Raw genomic sequence first — 15975 nt, 5'->3', positions numbered from 1 at the left:
AAAGTTACTTATTTCTGAACCTACCCTTTTTGACTAATTTAACGGTTTAGGTGGGTGATTTGTTGTCCTGACAAAAGATGCTCTTCTTAATCTTTCTGTTCACCATGTATTTAAAACAGATACCAGGTTTATCCGATAAATAACTTCTGAGAACATTACACTGCCCTGAGTTGTGTTTTTGTTTAGAAATTATGGTGTGTAACCCAGAAAATTAATGGAAAAGCATTGATACGGTATGATTTCTTATTATGGAAATCCAATAAACTTCAGAGCAGCACTTCATATAAATCAGTCTTGACAAGCTCCTTTGGTAGTGTTTTATTTATGTAATAACAGATGCTGCAGCCCCCAAATGATTTATTGTTAATTACGGCAGATAGAAATGGAGATCATGGAAGGCCCAATGCAACATATATATCAGCTCCTTGAGGTGATCATTCACTTAGTGCTCCAGGTACACCTCAACTCCTGCTCCTTGGTTGGGCTCTTGAGATTTTGTGCCACGTTTGGAGTTGTAGCCCTTGGGAAGGAAGTCAGGTTTTCATTTGGAGTCCGTTATCGTCCCAATGGATGTTGGCTGTCATACTGAGAGGTATGGGCAAGGACATAGCAGTTCCTGAAAGTCTTTCACCATGATATTTTTTTTAAAAGGGAGCAGCTCTTGTCTTAGCTACCAGCCAACAAGCAGGTAGCTGAATTTGGCTGACTTTATTAAATTAACTGTATTTGTGGTTTAAATACCCACCAACCGAAGGTCTTTTTTTGATGCACTAGACCTTAAAGTATTGGTCACATAAAGTGAAAATATGCATATTTCTGGGTCCCTTCCAACTCGGATATTCTATGATATTTAATAGGCTTTTGGTTTACCGGTTTCAGAAGTGAACTAGAGTGCGTGAAGTCATTTAACAGGTGAAATGGTAGGTGATGGAAACGCTTGCTTTTATAGCTTCTCAGTTCCTCTTACCTTGTGAGCTGCAGAATCACATCGCTTCAAGTCAGAACCCTTCTGAAGTGTAAAAGGAAGTAGAAATGTAAATTTGAGTTAGTCCCAAGCCTTGTTTTGGGTCACTGTGGACAACGTTACTGCCTTCATAGAGCCAGTGTGGTTAGCCTGTATTTGTAATTAATCCTCTGTAGCAATGCACTTTGCCTTCTTTAGCCCTTCTGGGCTTTGAGTGTGGATAGGCATCGCTTCTTAACAATCACAAAACCACTAAAAAGCCTCCAAAAAGACTGTATGTACAGGGTATCTGCGGAGATCCTAAGTTTGAAAATCGTGCAGGAGGGTCAGGACTTAATTAGCTAATATTTTTTTTTTTGCCTGTTCCAAGCTAATTGAAATTTGGAAATCCTTAGAAATCATTCCCTTTCCAAGTCAGGCCAGCTTAATTAACTGTCTTATTTTGCTCACCATTCTTTACTTGCAAGCTCATTGCCCACTCTAATGACATGTTCAGTGTGGGAAGGCATCCGACACGCTGCTTTCTTCTCTTCCATAGAAGGAAGAAAAAAATCCCGTGGAATTATTTTTAAAAATGGCCAGTTGTGGTGCCAGTAAGTTTTACATGTGGATGAATTTCTTTGTAACACGTGCGTTGGTGTGTAGCCTGGCCCATCTGTAATACATACGTGGAGCAGCGGGGGGAAGAGTTCTGGTTTTCAGATGACAATAAATCCTGCACTGAAACGTGGCAGGGTCAAATTGGTGCGTGTTCAGACAAGCAGGTGAAACTGCATTTATATTCCTACATGTGTGCCCTTGTTCTCCTGTATAGCTGTAGAGGTTCCAAATCTGTCATCACGTTATGCAGAACTCCTCTTAGGAAACTCAGCACTCGGGTATTCCTTCATCGTGGGACTGAGAACTCTTTGGAGGCACGACCCTGTGTTTGGTTACAGAGAACGTCCTTCTTGTTCACTCTTCAGCGAGCAAATGGTGTCAAAACACTTAAGCAGGTTATTGTCCTGTGGCTTGCCGTGTCAGGCAACTCAGGGTAAGGTTTTCCCGTGTGATTTTGTACTGCCATAAGAAAAAAAAAGTCATAGAAGTTAAAATATTCCTATAAAAGGGCCTCAGAAGCAGAAATGATGTTGGGTTTTGCTCTCGACTCTCACATCATGTGAGGCATTAAAGAACAGGTTAAAGAACATCATTAGAAGAATGGGTGAGAGTGGCTGGTGTCCCAGGGAGCTCGATGGGAAGTTTTGCAGAAGCTCCCTGAGGCAGAGCTGTGAGTAGGAAGGAGTCGCTAGGGATTTCTTCCCCTGTCCTCATCTCACCACAAGGGTAATGCCAGAACTGCACTGAAACCATGACTTCATCTTCCCTAAATCATGGCTTCATCTTCCCTAGACAAGTAGGCAAAAACTTCTGAGGCTATTAGGACGTCATACCTAGGATCTGGGTATCCAGAGGCTGGAAGGAATGACTTTTAAATGTCTTAATGCGATGAGGTGTTACAGGAATTGGAAGATCCTGCAGATCTGAACCATCAAAGGAAGCGTTTGATGCTACAACAGAAGATAATACCGCTTAAGCTAGCGTACAGCTGCACGGAAGGAAGAGGAAAAAGTCATATGCTAATACTGTACAAATCTCTCCTTACTAATAGCGTTGTTCTGACTTCTCGTAACACTGTTACACGGGAGCACGTCATTATGAGTGACAAATGTGACAGCGTAATATCAGTTTAAGGAAATTCAGTTCTAAGTAACATGTCACCCAGACAAATTACTCCCTGTTTTAACTTGCCCTTGGACAAGATTTTCTTGTTCATTAACTACAGACAGGGTTGAAAGCATTAAAAATTATTTAAATATATGTTAGCATTTCTTATTATTACTAGTTTTCCTTTTGGATGAGTCTTCATTAACAGCTACTCTCATGGTTCAAATGAGGTAGCGCAGCACTTCAGGGGCCATCGCTGTCTGCCTGGGCGTGTCGGAGAATGAAGCCACTTCGAGTCCATGAGACAGTTTTGCCACTTTGAATTTTCACTCATCCTTATCCTTGCTCTTGGGGGAAGAAAAAAAAATACTTCTGTGCGTTATTTGTAAGATGAGTCAGGAGATCTTTCAAAAGAAACTACTGAAAGGGCTGTGAAAATGACTGTCGTGGGTACTTCCAGAAATCATACTGGAATATATAAAATGGTCAACTTCTTGAAAGTATTTTTTAAAATGCTCTCACATTTAATGGTGCTACTTCTGCAGGTAACTTGCAGGATCTTGCCCTTGTTCAGTGCTAGCAATGCTGTTGTGCTGACCCACGAAGGAGCTGCCCAAGGGAGCTCCCTCTGCTGTTCTGCATTTTGCATCCGTGCCTTGAGCTGTTCGTGGTGGCCCGGCAGCACCCTGTGTGACAAGGGGATGCAACACAAGCATCTGGCTCTTTAATCTGCATCATTAGCATCTAGATCACTCTGTAGCAATTAGAGCTATATAGAAGCTTAAAATAGATGAGAACTAGGGGTAAAAGATGGAAGTTGCTGCATTTTAATTTTTTTTTTTTTACTTTTTTCCAAAGTAGCGAGGGCTGATTTCTGTATTTTCCAAGCTGACAGATGCCACAAATCAGATATTTAAAAACCAGAGCTAGCAATAATTTTCTTCTGAAGCAGCTGTATTGATTTCTGTCACCTCCTGAACTTTTTCTGTTAGTTTCAAATTTTGTTGCAGGCCAAGCTGTTAGACAACTAGTTATAAATCACAGCTCACCAGCCAGCTCGTTGGCAAAACAAGGCTGTCAGGCAGAGGCTTTTTGTTGGATAGCTTGGGTTCTTGATTGCTTCAAGGTTTTGTTGTCCTTGGGCACCAGAGGGAGCCCAGCAAAATAGTTTCCTTGTCCAGAAGGGCAGTGTTTTTTTTTCTTCCTCTGATCCAGATCATTCAGTGAGTGTGCAGCAGGTGGGGAGGAGTTACAATTAAAAAAAAAAAAAAAAAAGGGTGGATCGAGGAGCATTTGGGGGCCAGCCTCTTGTTGGGCATTGGGCATAGCTGATAAAAATCAGACGTTGTCATTTCGGGGAATGAGCACTTTAAAGAAGGCTACACGTTTGGAAATAGGCTTTGCTCTTTCACCCAGTGCAGTGTTTGCTGGGCACTTGCACAGCAGCAGAGACAAATCCCCCTGCTAGCGACTGGCCAGGGCTGCCAGCAGTGCTTGCTTCAAACTGAAGCCGCTCGGCTGCGCTCCCGAAAGCGGCCGGCTGAATTACATTTCATATTAAATTAGCTATCTGGATTAGCGTAATTACGCCACAAGAACTAGCTACTCGAGCCACGTGGCAGTAATTCTCTCTTCTCTTTTCATTTTCCTTGTCTTCTTCTCTCTCCTCTCTATTTTCTACCTTGTTAAGCAGGCTGCAGTTTTACAGAGCCGCTGTCTGTCTCCACCGTTGTCGGCTTCAGTGAGAGGAGCAAATCCCTTGCTAATAATCAGTGTTCTGAGGCCTGCGTAGATTACAATAAATAGAGCTTAAATGGGGGCGTTATGTAAACCTTTTCTGTGCGGTACCAGGCAAATTCCAGCCTCTTTTCCAATTCACTGCAGCATCCCGCTTGACAGCAGTGAAAAATGTCTTCTGACTCCGCTGTGTTACTCGAGGCTTAAAATGCTCTCACGGTACCGGTGGTATTTACCTCGTGTTGGGCAGGGCAGGCTCCGTATCTCTGCGCCCTGACAAGTGACACGATGTGTTTGTGACTGGCGATGGTTCAGGGGAAGAGCCAGCACTTGGCCTGGAGGGCTCCTAGCGCTGTCCTACAGACGCCGGACACGTCCACGTCCCCACGACAGCACAGCCTGGCTGAAAATCCCTTCTGCTTTTATTGGCTTTTCTGGGTAGGTTTCAAAGCAGTTGAGCAACGCTCTATTACAGTGCGGTTGCAATTTTTCCTTGGAGAAAAGGGCTCTGGAATCTAGCAGTGTTCTTAATGAACTGCAATTATTTAATATTGTAGCATGAATGCAGCCTCACTCGGCCAGGCTTTTCAGCGGGGATCGTAATGACTGTAATTGCGAAAGGATACCTCGCCGAAGGAGAAGCTGCCAGATGCAATGCCGTTCTGATCGAAAAAGGTCACAGTAAAAGGGACATTTAAATTAAGTTATAAATTACAGTTGAAGAACAATATTTTGATGAGCGAGACCAGGGATGTCAGAGCTGCAAGATGTAATTCATGGGTTCATTACTGAGCAGAGGTGCCTGACAGCTGAGCCATGCCAAAAGGAGAATTTATTTGCAACATCACGCAGACAGAAAATGGCAGCTCAGCTGAGAAGCTGTGGTGGAAACTTGAAACCTTGTGGTAATGTGCAGACTTTATGCTAATAAGGCTTTCCTGTGATCTAGAGTTGTTTAATGACTGTTGTAATATAAATGAGCTTTTTGGATACGTGCATATTGAGAATTTTTCTTTAATCTGAAATCCGGCCCAGCGATGCAGAAGTTGCTTTATTTTCCGATTCCAAGTTTGCAAACAACTGCAACAAACGTACTTACACGTTGTGTCACAGCAGTTCAAAATAGAGATGCCAGAGTTAATGCTAAAAACAATAATTCTCTAGGTGACAGGACGGTAATCTAGTGTTCATAGCAATACCTTGAAAAGTTCAACCAGAAGTTAATTAAACCGTAGGCAGTCATCATTAGCTATTATTTATACGTTCAAGTTGCTTGCCAATAAAGTGCTTATATATATTAAATGACCAAGAGCAATAAGCAGAGAAAGATCCATCAGCCAGATTGAAAGAAGCAGATTGAACTCGGGCACTTACACACAAATACATTTTTCCTTTTGCTGCATTATCCTGCTCCTGGCACTTAAAAGCATTTTGTCCCTTGATCAAAGTCACGTTTTTCTTGAGACTCCAGACCCGGACAAGTTCTCTTGTTTTCGCTTCTGTTTGTTTTCTTTTACATGACTTTTTCTTTCTGTCTGTGCTCATGGGTTTTATGTTTTGAATGCAACCACTTGGTCAGAAGCTGCTGCTCCTGTTATCTGGTGGTGGTTTGGGGCAGTTCTGGCAGCCTGGAAACATGGAAATTTTTCAGTAACCAGCAGAATTGCCTGTTAGCCCAGTCCTTTCTTTCTCTGTCTGATTATCTGCAGGCTGAGAGGTTTGGGCAATAGGGCAGCCAGGATAAAAAAAACAACACTTGTTGTTCCTTGAGGCAAAATACAGGTTTCCTCCACCTTACAAAGGGGCTTTGGCACGGCTGCGTGTTTTGGGAGGCAGAAGGAACAGAAGCTCTATTCTCTTCGACGCTGTCAAATTTCCGAAGTGAAAAATCTTTTAGGTGGTAGCACACACAGAAAAAAGCATTTGCAAGGTGAGCTGGCAAAACAAACAGTCCTTTTTACTTGAAGATGGATGCGTTCCCAGTTCTGGAGTGCAAACAAGGAGAAAAACCTCTGTGTGCCCAGTAGAAAAGACATCTTATTTTCCTGCCTTTAAGTAGGTATTGCATACCAGAGGAGGCTTAAAAAAACAAGTTACGAAAGCTGTTTAAAGGCAGTCGGGTTGTTTGAGTGTTGGCACTGAGCACTGGCACTGCAAGACTGCCTTTCGGCTCTTATCGTGTGGCTTGTGGAGGTGGGCTGAGAGCACTGCTCCTCCTGCGTGGAGCTGCGGTCCCGGGAGCTGGCACTGACGCGGGCAGCGAGGCTGGTTTGTGAGCTGGTTTGGAAGCTGATGCTCTGCTCTACGTCAGGAAATTTCACCTGTGGCGAGGCGTTTGGAAGCTGGGCTTGCTATGAAGTCATCTCGGGTGATGCATGGCGCTGACTTAGAGCAGTGTGAGGTGCTGTGATGGCCCTGGCGTGGTAACGCGTCCTTCGCAGCAGCCTGCAGAGATGCGAGTTGGGACAGGGGATGGGGAGGAGATGACTTTTTGGAAGCTGGTTGCTCTGTGAAGGTCCAGATAATCGTGGTTACTGCACACAGTGTTTGTAACTCTCTTGTACATGCCACGTCGAAAGCTGACATGAATAGAAAATTATTCTGGCTTAGTTTTCTCTCTTGTTCCCATCATATTAGCCAAGCACTTGTTTTATTGCAGTAACACCCTGTACGCAATTGTTACTTCAGCTGGTGGTAAGGGAAAAAATGTTCAGGCAGGCAATTAAGGGAACGCTGCTGATTGTTCTAAATCCCCATCCCAGGCTCTGATCAGAGGTCTTTGTTCAGCAGTGACCTTTTCTTCCTAGAAGTCCTCAGCTTTCTTTAAAAGTCCCTCGAGCACAAACAAATCCTGAATGCCCCAGTGACTTGGGGCAAGAGGTAGAAGAGCACCTTCAGCACTTCAAGGCCTGCTCCTACTGTTCCTGGAAGGTTTGAGCCGATTTGTGCCAAGTGTTACCTGGAACGTGCTAATCTCTCCTCTAACACAGCCAATGACACCTCTGTGCCCACCAGCAGGAGGTATGCAGTGCAGCCCTAGAGGGCTGTGCTCTCCTGCTTTCACAGCTAACTGCAGTCCTCCATGGTTTTGGACCTCCCAGGTGTTGAATAGTGATTGTTTATCAAATTGATTTCTGGAAACTCAGCTATTCAGGTGTTACAAAGGAGGCTCCAATTTACTTGGAACTGAAATTTCACCAGCAAATAGAATAAATTAGCTGTTACTTTCAATACGTTTAGAGACCTCAGTGAGGGAGGTAATTCCTAGCATGCTTTGCACTGCAGATGGATGGGCTTTGCAGGCAGTCACAGTCTGTTCTGTGGCATCCATGACCAGAAAGCTGCAATGCTAATAAAATAAATGGGAAGATTGCATATTGTGACACGTGGTACCCCAGTTCTACCCTTTTGTGGAAATATGCCCCAGTATGATGGACCTTTCATGCTTGCTCTCACAGCTGCATGAGCCCTGCTGGTGGTGCAGGGCATCGCTTTTGTCCTGCCAGCCTTCACCATGGTCTGCTATGACCTGATGAATGTTCTGCCCCGTTGTTTACAGAAATAATTTCACTTTTCTTATGTCAAAAGTGAGATTTTTTTTTTCTCCTCCTCCTGTAATCAGGTTTGATATAACCATATTAATAGCGACAAAGTAGTTAATACCTTGTCACCACGCAGTAATTGTATCTTCATCCCTGTTCAGTTCAGCAGATGGGGACAAGTTCAAGAATTGGAGTACTCATCGAAATGTTTTCGGAGAGGGATCGGATGTAGGGCTGGCAGCACAGATGCTTCTGCAGGGTGGGATGCAGAGAGCTTGGGATACGTTCAGGGCAGGAAGGAAAAGCAGGAGATAATGTATGGAATTACTCTTTGGTTATCGCTGTCATAAAGAAAACTTTCAGGGTCTGCAAAAATCTGTGCTGTTAGTCAATAGCTCTGGTGTCCTTAGCACCTTGTTTAGAAAAACTCACTCTTGTCTGTGCAGGGAAGTCTGCATGTAAATCCTTCTCCCTTCTGGGTATGGGAAGATAATTCAGTTTCTGTCACCCCAGCAATATGTCTCTTTCTTTTAGATCACTTTCCGAAGATATAGAGCAGGCTCCTGACTAGTCCTCCAGTTCTTAAAATCCCACTGTACTTTGAAGATAGGACAGGCGATAAATCTACAGCGTGCTAAATGTTTTCTATCAAGAGTTAAGAGCTGGAGATTCTCCTGGGCTCGTTGCTGAATGTTTTTTTCAGTGTCGTTGTTTTTCTACATCACCCTGATTCAAACGTCTACTTCAGACAGCTTTTGATCATGTACTTACCTACTTCTATGGTAGAAAATAAGGTACGGTGTAGGCTGTGACCATCTGAAACAGTAACATCAATGTAGATGTTCCTGCTTGCCTTTATGTACTCTAGTTATCTGCAGAGGCTTTTTATTTTCCATATTTGTTTTTCAATAACACATTGATCTTTGCAATGCAGTAAGAATCCTGTAAAAAGAAACTTCTGGGTGGTAAACCTGACATCCCATAGCTTGCACTCCCTCCTGTATGTTAGGGTTTTCTGGTTGGCTGTACTAATTGGAACAAAGTACTGCCGTGTAAAATACAACTCCTTTTGAAAAATGCTTTGGAGCTTTTTACAAATTTCCTTGGAATTTATAATGTAAAAGATGTATTTTCAAAATATAGCCAAAAATATTCAGTGCTTTATGGCCTCAAACATCATCTGGGAGAAATCCAGGAAGGAGGGGGAAAACCATACTTGTCTTAATGTTGTCTCTGCTACTAATAAAATTCCAATTACCTTCAGGTTGTTTAAATTTCACTTCATATATCAACAGTAGAAATAATTAGGCGTAGAGCATCTCATGTGGCCCCCTTTATTTTTTTTCTCCAATATCGGATCACTGCTAATTCCATTGAATGTGCTATTTGTCTTCTTTATTTTTTAGCTACACGAAAGTAACTATGATGCTGGAAAAGCCCTGCAGCGGTTGGTGAAGAAGCCTGTGCCCAAGCTGATTGAGAAGTGTTGGACTGAAGATGAAGTGGTAGGGAAATGAATTATTCCCTTGAGCTTTATAGTTCATGTTGCTTCTCTCATTCATTTCATTTTTTTTTTTTTTTCCGAAAGAGGTTATTTTTATGGGAAAGAAGAGAGGCAAATAATTTATTGCACAGGGTACATCTTTGCACACTCCTGAGTTAGTGGACACTCATTCAGCATACAGAACTTTATTAGTCTATTTTTCTAATAAAGAATGAGAGGAGAGGATCAAGTGACTGTAGTTGAGAGGACTCCATAGGGCAGATGAACAGCTGGAAAACCTCGGGGCTCTAAATTTCACTTCCACTTTCACCTCCAGGCAGGCTGGCCCCATCCATTAACTGGAGTAGGACAAGATGTAAAAAGGCACGTGAAGCATTGTCCTGGATTTGTACCTGCTGGTGTTGGAGAAGGCTCCCAGCATCAGCACAAGTCAGCTAATGGGAAGCTAGATAGCAGTGTTTTCTCTTAAACTGAGTTTTAAGTCCCTTTTTCCCTTCATACGGGATATTAGAAATTGTTTGCTGGCATCATTCTTGATGGATGAGTCTTTGACAAAGAGCAGACCAAAAGGAGATAATAGGGAAGCTGGGATTTAGCCACGCCATCTGCATGCACACTAAAGTATGCAGGACTCGTCAGGCTCCAAAACCGTGCTGAAAACAGCGCATCCATCTTAAACAAAGCTCCAGAAATAATGTATGGACATGATGAATGTGGGGCGTACAGTAAATATCCAGCACAGTATCGTGTCCTCACCATTATGGAACTTGGATTTGGGCACATAGAGTTTAACATCCCAGTACACAGCAAGCCTCATCCACACGCACGGCGTAGGGAGGAACCAGCAGGGTGATTTCTCTGGCGTTGTCAGGTAGTTACAGACCTCTGGGGTATCTGGTTGGGGCTGTAGTGCCAGAGGTGAAGGAACATGTCAGCATGTCATTGCTTCCTTCAGCCAGAGGCTGAGGTTTTGGGTCTGTATGGCTTCAGATGGAAATTTCTGCTATTGATATTAGCCTACTCAAAGAGTAAGTATTAGCCTACTAAGAGTATTAGCCTATTAAAGGATTCTGCAGTCTGATAGTGGAGGGGGAAAAAAAAACAAACAAAAAAACAACTTCTGAGCTGAGAAAGACACCTCTTCAGAAAAGCTCTAATTGACAGAGAAGGTGCTGGGAAAGCACTCCGTGCTCCCAGACGAATGGACCACATTTTGTATTCCCGTGTCTTTTTGCAGAATTTGGGGGAGATGATATCTGCTCAAGAATTAAAAAGGCAAAGGTTTCTCCTTGTGGTTTGTTTGTTCTGCAGTTTAATTGCTGCAATTGTGAGATTGCTGCTGGCTTAATTTTTATGTGTATGACATAATGCAACTGTGCTTATTAAAGTGTTTTGTAGGGTTATAAATCACACGAAGTTGGGAGCAAATTATAGATTCTTAATTTACTGACAGCTAGTAAACAAGCAGATTCATATTCTGTCTGAATAAATAGCAATATTTGTTGCATTCAGCACAAAAGTTGCATTTTCTGGCAGCGTGCAGAAACCAAATGCTGTTGTTACAACCCTTTGTTTGTCAGACCTTGCAGCTTGAGCTCGCATGCAAGTACTTGACTGCAAACAGGGAGACACTTGTGCATTTTCACGGTGTGGGAGAAGAGAAGTGCTGAACGAGTTCACTTGGATTACGTCCTAAAAATATTTTGCATTTTAATGCCGCTGTTAAATGCACTTAACAAAATAGATTTATGTGAGATGGAACGCGTAAGAAGACAGTGCCTCCTTAGCAAGCTGACTAGGCATGTCTGGGTTGGTGAAAATGGAAAAAGGTTATTTCCTAGCTCAATAATTAGGCGGTGGTGTGCACTAAAATAGAAAATCAGATGGCTGAAATTTAGCTATGATAAAATATTTATCAAAGAAGAACCTCAGACTCGCTTGTGGTTTTTACCTTTCACCGTCCAAAAAGCTGCTGCTCTGATGTGTGATAATAAATGTGGTATAAATGGAAGTAGAAATTCAACACGTTGTGTGTACCTACCGGGTGTCTAAATGAAAAATCTGATTTGGGGCAAGACAACACGGTTCATGTAAAAGATGAGCGAAGTTCTGTGGGTTGCTGTTGTTTTTCTTTTTGAACGAATGAACTTTTAAGGTAGTTAATTGGTAGAGTAAAAGTACATTTGGAAATATAAATAAAAATACAATTTGTGTTCTTTTGTTAAGTAATTAAGGTGGCATTGGTGCTGTAAAATAGGGCTGATAATGGGTGGCGTTTTCATGGGCTCTTAACACTTCTTAATTATTCAGACAGTGGCTGGAGAGAGGTTTGTTTTTTTTTTTTAAGCTCTAGTTTATCTGAAAGCCTTTCAAGGATTTATTCCAATGAATTGCGTGTACTTGCTCTCTCCTCATACGTACCCTTGTGCAAGAGCTAGATTAGGGCAGGCCAGGCTGTGTAAACCCGTGTTCAAGTCGGCTTTATTCAGAAAGCCAACAAAGAACCTTTGTGGTAAGGAGGGTGCCTGAAGTGGTGGGGTGGAAGAGGATCGTGTGCTAGCACGGCAGCAAGGCGAGCAGAGGGTGAGTAAAAAGCCTAGAACATGCTTTCCTAATAAGGTTTTCGGCAATCTCATCACAAAAGGGCATTTTGTTTGGGGCGCTGCCTGCTGGAACAAATGCTTCCAGTGCTCAGCCTTGTGCTCGCTGTGTTTGTCCTCGCACTGTCATTACCTCCGTTTTCTCTGCCTACATTCTTTCCGTAGAATGGTTAAATCGAACGCTGCCAACTCCTCTTCTTCTGTGCCGAGGGTTGTTTTTTTTTTCACTCTCCTTGTTTTTTCCATCAGCTGCACTATGCTGAGAATGCCAGAGCTGCTGCAGCTCGGGGATTTTGATCAGCAGTCCGTGTTAAATGGTAGAGAACAGAGCCTTGCGAGCAAGAAAAGGCAAAATTTACTGAAAAGTGAAACATTACTCCAAAAGTGCAGCCCCTGTGAGCGCAGACTAATGATCGTTAACTCTATAAATCATTGTCAGTCTCAGCTCGTTTTATCATATTTGTTCCTGTTCTGTTCCATCCAAGTTTCCAGAAACACTTGGCAGTCCTCCAGCCTCGGCAGAGCCAAAGATCAAACTGTGCTCTTATTTATAGACAGCTAAGCTCCACCTGCAGAACTTCATAGCTTGTTTGTCTCCGGCAGTTTGTAGAAAACTCCAGATTAAAGCAGCTGCACTGCACTCCTGAGCCTTTCTGGGGCTTGCAAGGCAAATTTCCTTCTCGTTGGCTCCGCAAACCTGCAGCAAACTCCCCCTGCGCCATACGTAGGGTGCTGCAGCTGCACGGGAGCTCCACAGCCAAGTGTTTTGCAGAGGAAGAGACTGCGTCAAACCCCAAACCTGGCCAAAATAATTAAATTTCAGGGAGATCTTTAGCATTAAGTGTGTCTCCTGCATGTTGTGATGGGAAGCAATGAGCAGCAGGGAGTCTCAGGTGATGTGGGGCTGGTGACCTGAGAGTGGCACCAGTGAGGGAAGTGGAAGACCCAGGTGCAAACCATGTCCCCGTTTGTGCTGGGCTTCATCTTCTCTTGCAGCCAAGCAATTACCTACGGAGTGATTTTTATAACTCTTATGAATAGGCAGGTGCCACACCAGGCACTAAGCTCTGCTCAGTTAACCCCCTAACTGGGAAAGGCTCCGTAAGTGACCAGCTCCATCCCAGAATGGCTGAGGCTGGAGGCACCTCTGGGACCGCCTGGTCCAACCCCTGCCCAAGCAGGGCCACTTAGAGCAAGACGGCCAGGACCATGAGCAGAAAATAATTAATAAAACCAAGTCACAGCTTCCCTTGTCTCGTTTTTTTCCACTCCTGCCGTTCTGATCCTATGATATTCTCCTTCCCCCTCCCAGCCCTCACAACAATTTTGTTATTACAAAGTTAATTTTCTGCCGCTTTGTAAGGTCAGCATCTGAAAAGCTTGGTTGCAGGGAGAGGCAAGAGACAGAGGGAACGGAGCACCGGGGCAGTGTCAGGTTAGTGGGCAGGTGGCAAAAGCACCCGAAGGGGAAGCGTGGGCACAGCGATGCAGGGAAACAACTGGCTGGGTCCAAAAGTTGTTCTTCAACCGTTATGCTTCCTTAGGTCAAAAACCCTCCGAGTTGGTTGTTGAGTTACTTGCATGAGTGTTTTGAGTGAGTTTCCACTGTGCAGGGTGGGTGGGTGCTGTCCTTCCTTTGGCTGTGGATGGGATAGCCAGGCATTGTCCAGCACAGGTCTCTGCAGCATTCAGGAGGATTTGTGATCTGTGTGAATAGCTCAAATTTATTGTAGTTAGCTTTTAACTCTTTCTGCCGACTATCCGTTGCCCGAAGATTAAGCCTTTCTTGTTAATTAAAAGCCCTTTGCTGCCTGTGACCGATCTATCCGGTAGGAGTTGCCTTGCAGTGATCAGAACTGATTAAAATAAAGGATGGAGGTTATTTTTACTACTGATGAAGTGGTTACAGAGGTTTAGATCAAATTAAATAGAGGATAAAATTTACCACTGATTGAATTAAATGGAAGGCTCTGTAAATATGAAGATGGAGGTTTGCTGTCTCCCTGGTGTTTCTAAACCCATGGCTATTTTTAAACCTTTCTCATTCCAGTACGTATATTCGGGGGCACACTGGGAAAACCACAGTCCTTCCCTCCTGCCTACTAAAACCAGCTGAAGCAGCTCCTTCCCCGATGCATCTACAGGCAGCTCTAAGAGCAGCTGCTTCCTGTTTATAAAGGCTGCTGCTCCACCTGACAGCATCAATCTCCAGCATGACTTGGTGAGCAGGGCTTGGTTTCTCTTGCCATGCTGACAAATTCACTCCTGCAGACAAATTCAGTGAGCAGTTGTGGTGCAGAACACTGCATCGAAGCGCTTTCCAAGCAGACCAGCGTTGTGCAGCATCACCTGGGGGGATCCTGCTTGTTCGAGCTGGGCTGCAATGCCAACCACAAGGCAGCAGTGGGGTTCCAGGTGGGTGCTTGGTTTGGGAAGAGGCCACGCAGCGTGCTGTTAGGACAGAGCAGGTTGTTTTGACCACAGATGCCATGCCTGATGTGAATGGCACAATGCTGGGGCAAAGGGACCGACCTCGACCTTCAGGCAAGTGACAGGCTGATATCTTTCACTAATGCAAGGCTAGAGTAACCCCATTTCCTTTTATTTTCTTCAGCCATCCTCCTAGTCCCCAGGACCTGGTAGCACGTGGGCTCTGTGACGCTCCTGTCTGCTCATCCTGCATGCAGCCATGGGCTGTGGCATGGGCAGGACGTGGTGTTTGCCTTTCTGTGCTCTGAGACAACAAAAATGCTTTGCTGGAGCTCAGCCAGGACTGTTGGAGGGGAAGAGAAGTCATTGGTTCTGCATCTCCTGGCCACCTCTGAAAGTGGTTCTTTGTGTCTCTGACAGCACGGGCTGTTTTGGTGCAACATCAGTGATCCCTATTAGGGATGAGGTGGTGCTGATCAATTAACCTTCTCCAGATGGAAATATTTCTAAAATTACATTGAAATTGTATTTAGAAGCATACTGACTTACAGCTTTCTGTCTGTCGGGAACAACTACAACTAACCCCAATGCTGAGCACCTGTAGTTGAACCCTGGAGCCTGTCTTGAGGACACGCTGTTTCGCTTTCCCCGTGTGCCAGACCCAGAGCAATGATCTTGAGCTGCTTTCAGTGTAGTTTGACTTGAAACACCCCCATTTTCTGCTGTGGTTTCAGTGGAAATATTTCCCAAGAAAAATTGTCCTAATGGGATTTCCACTCTCTTGGGACGAGACGTGCTCTGAAAGCAGCTTCTATAATTTCAGTGATGCTCAGAACAATTCCGAGCTTACGCTTGCTCCTGGTCCCAAAATGAGCTGTGTCTGCACGCTTCCATTTCAGATAAATAACCTATCAAGTGACTGTCATTTACAGCGGATACAATGTTCATCTGAAGTTTTAATTTAATGAAATAGTTTTCAATTCCGGCATGCCACACATATTGGGAACAGTGAAGGAAATAGTCCAGTTCTGGCTGTTCCTCATGTAACAGTTCTCTTTTTTTGTCTCTATTCAGAACGTGCTTTTTTTCTGTCTTTTTATCAAAAGTACCACCAAAATCAATACAGCTTACAGGAGAGAGAAATACAAATCAGAACTAAAAGAGAACCTCTAGTTTATTAGGTTTTTAATTAAACATGATGAACACATTTTAAATAACACAAAGGCCTCAGGCAGAGCTGCATCTAATCGAAACAGATTAAGTCACCCGTCCACACTTGGGTAGTTATTAATTCTGTTTATTTATGCATGCTTGCTGAAGGCAGAGTTCACTGCTGCTGTGTTGCAGTTTATTGCACAGGGAGGCTTTTGCTGCATGGAATTGTGCTCCTAATTAGCATTCAGATGTTGATGATGAAGAACATTGGTGAGGCTAATTGAACCACCTCTAAAATTCAGGGCTGCCTTCCAAAGTTAAGAGAATCGGGGTGAA

The 15975-nt window shown here is 43.8% G+C and overlaps 1 protein-coding gene across 4 annotated transcripts in view; it reads left to right on the top strand.

Moving 5' to 3' along the window:
* RERE (arginine-glutamic acid dipeptide repeats) overlaps positions 1–15975 on the top strand; it is a 222542-nt gene that overhangs the window by 141798 nt on the left and 64769 nt on the right. For all 4 annotated transcript variants that reach the window (XM_032201344.1, XM_032201342.1, XM_032201343.1 and 1 more), the window contains one exon: positions 9357–9455. In XM_032201344.1, the coding sequence (XP_032057235.1) occupies positions 9357–9455 (99 nt within the window). The remainder of the gene's footprint in view (positions 1–9356; positions 9456–15975) is intronic.

Source organism: Aythya fuligula, chromosome 21 (assembly GCF_009819795.1).
Source record: "Aythya fuligula isolate bAytFul2 chromosome 21, bAytFul2.pri, whole genome shotgun sequence".
In the NCBI taxonomy this organism is placed as follows: Eukaryota; Metazoa; Chordata; class Aves; order Anseriformes; family Anatidae; genus Aythya; species Aythya fuligula.
Note: the sequence above shows the minus strand (reverse complement) of the source record. Positions and strands in the feature narration are given on the sequence as shown.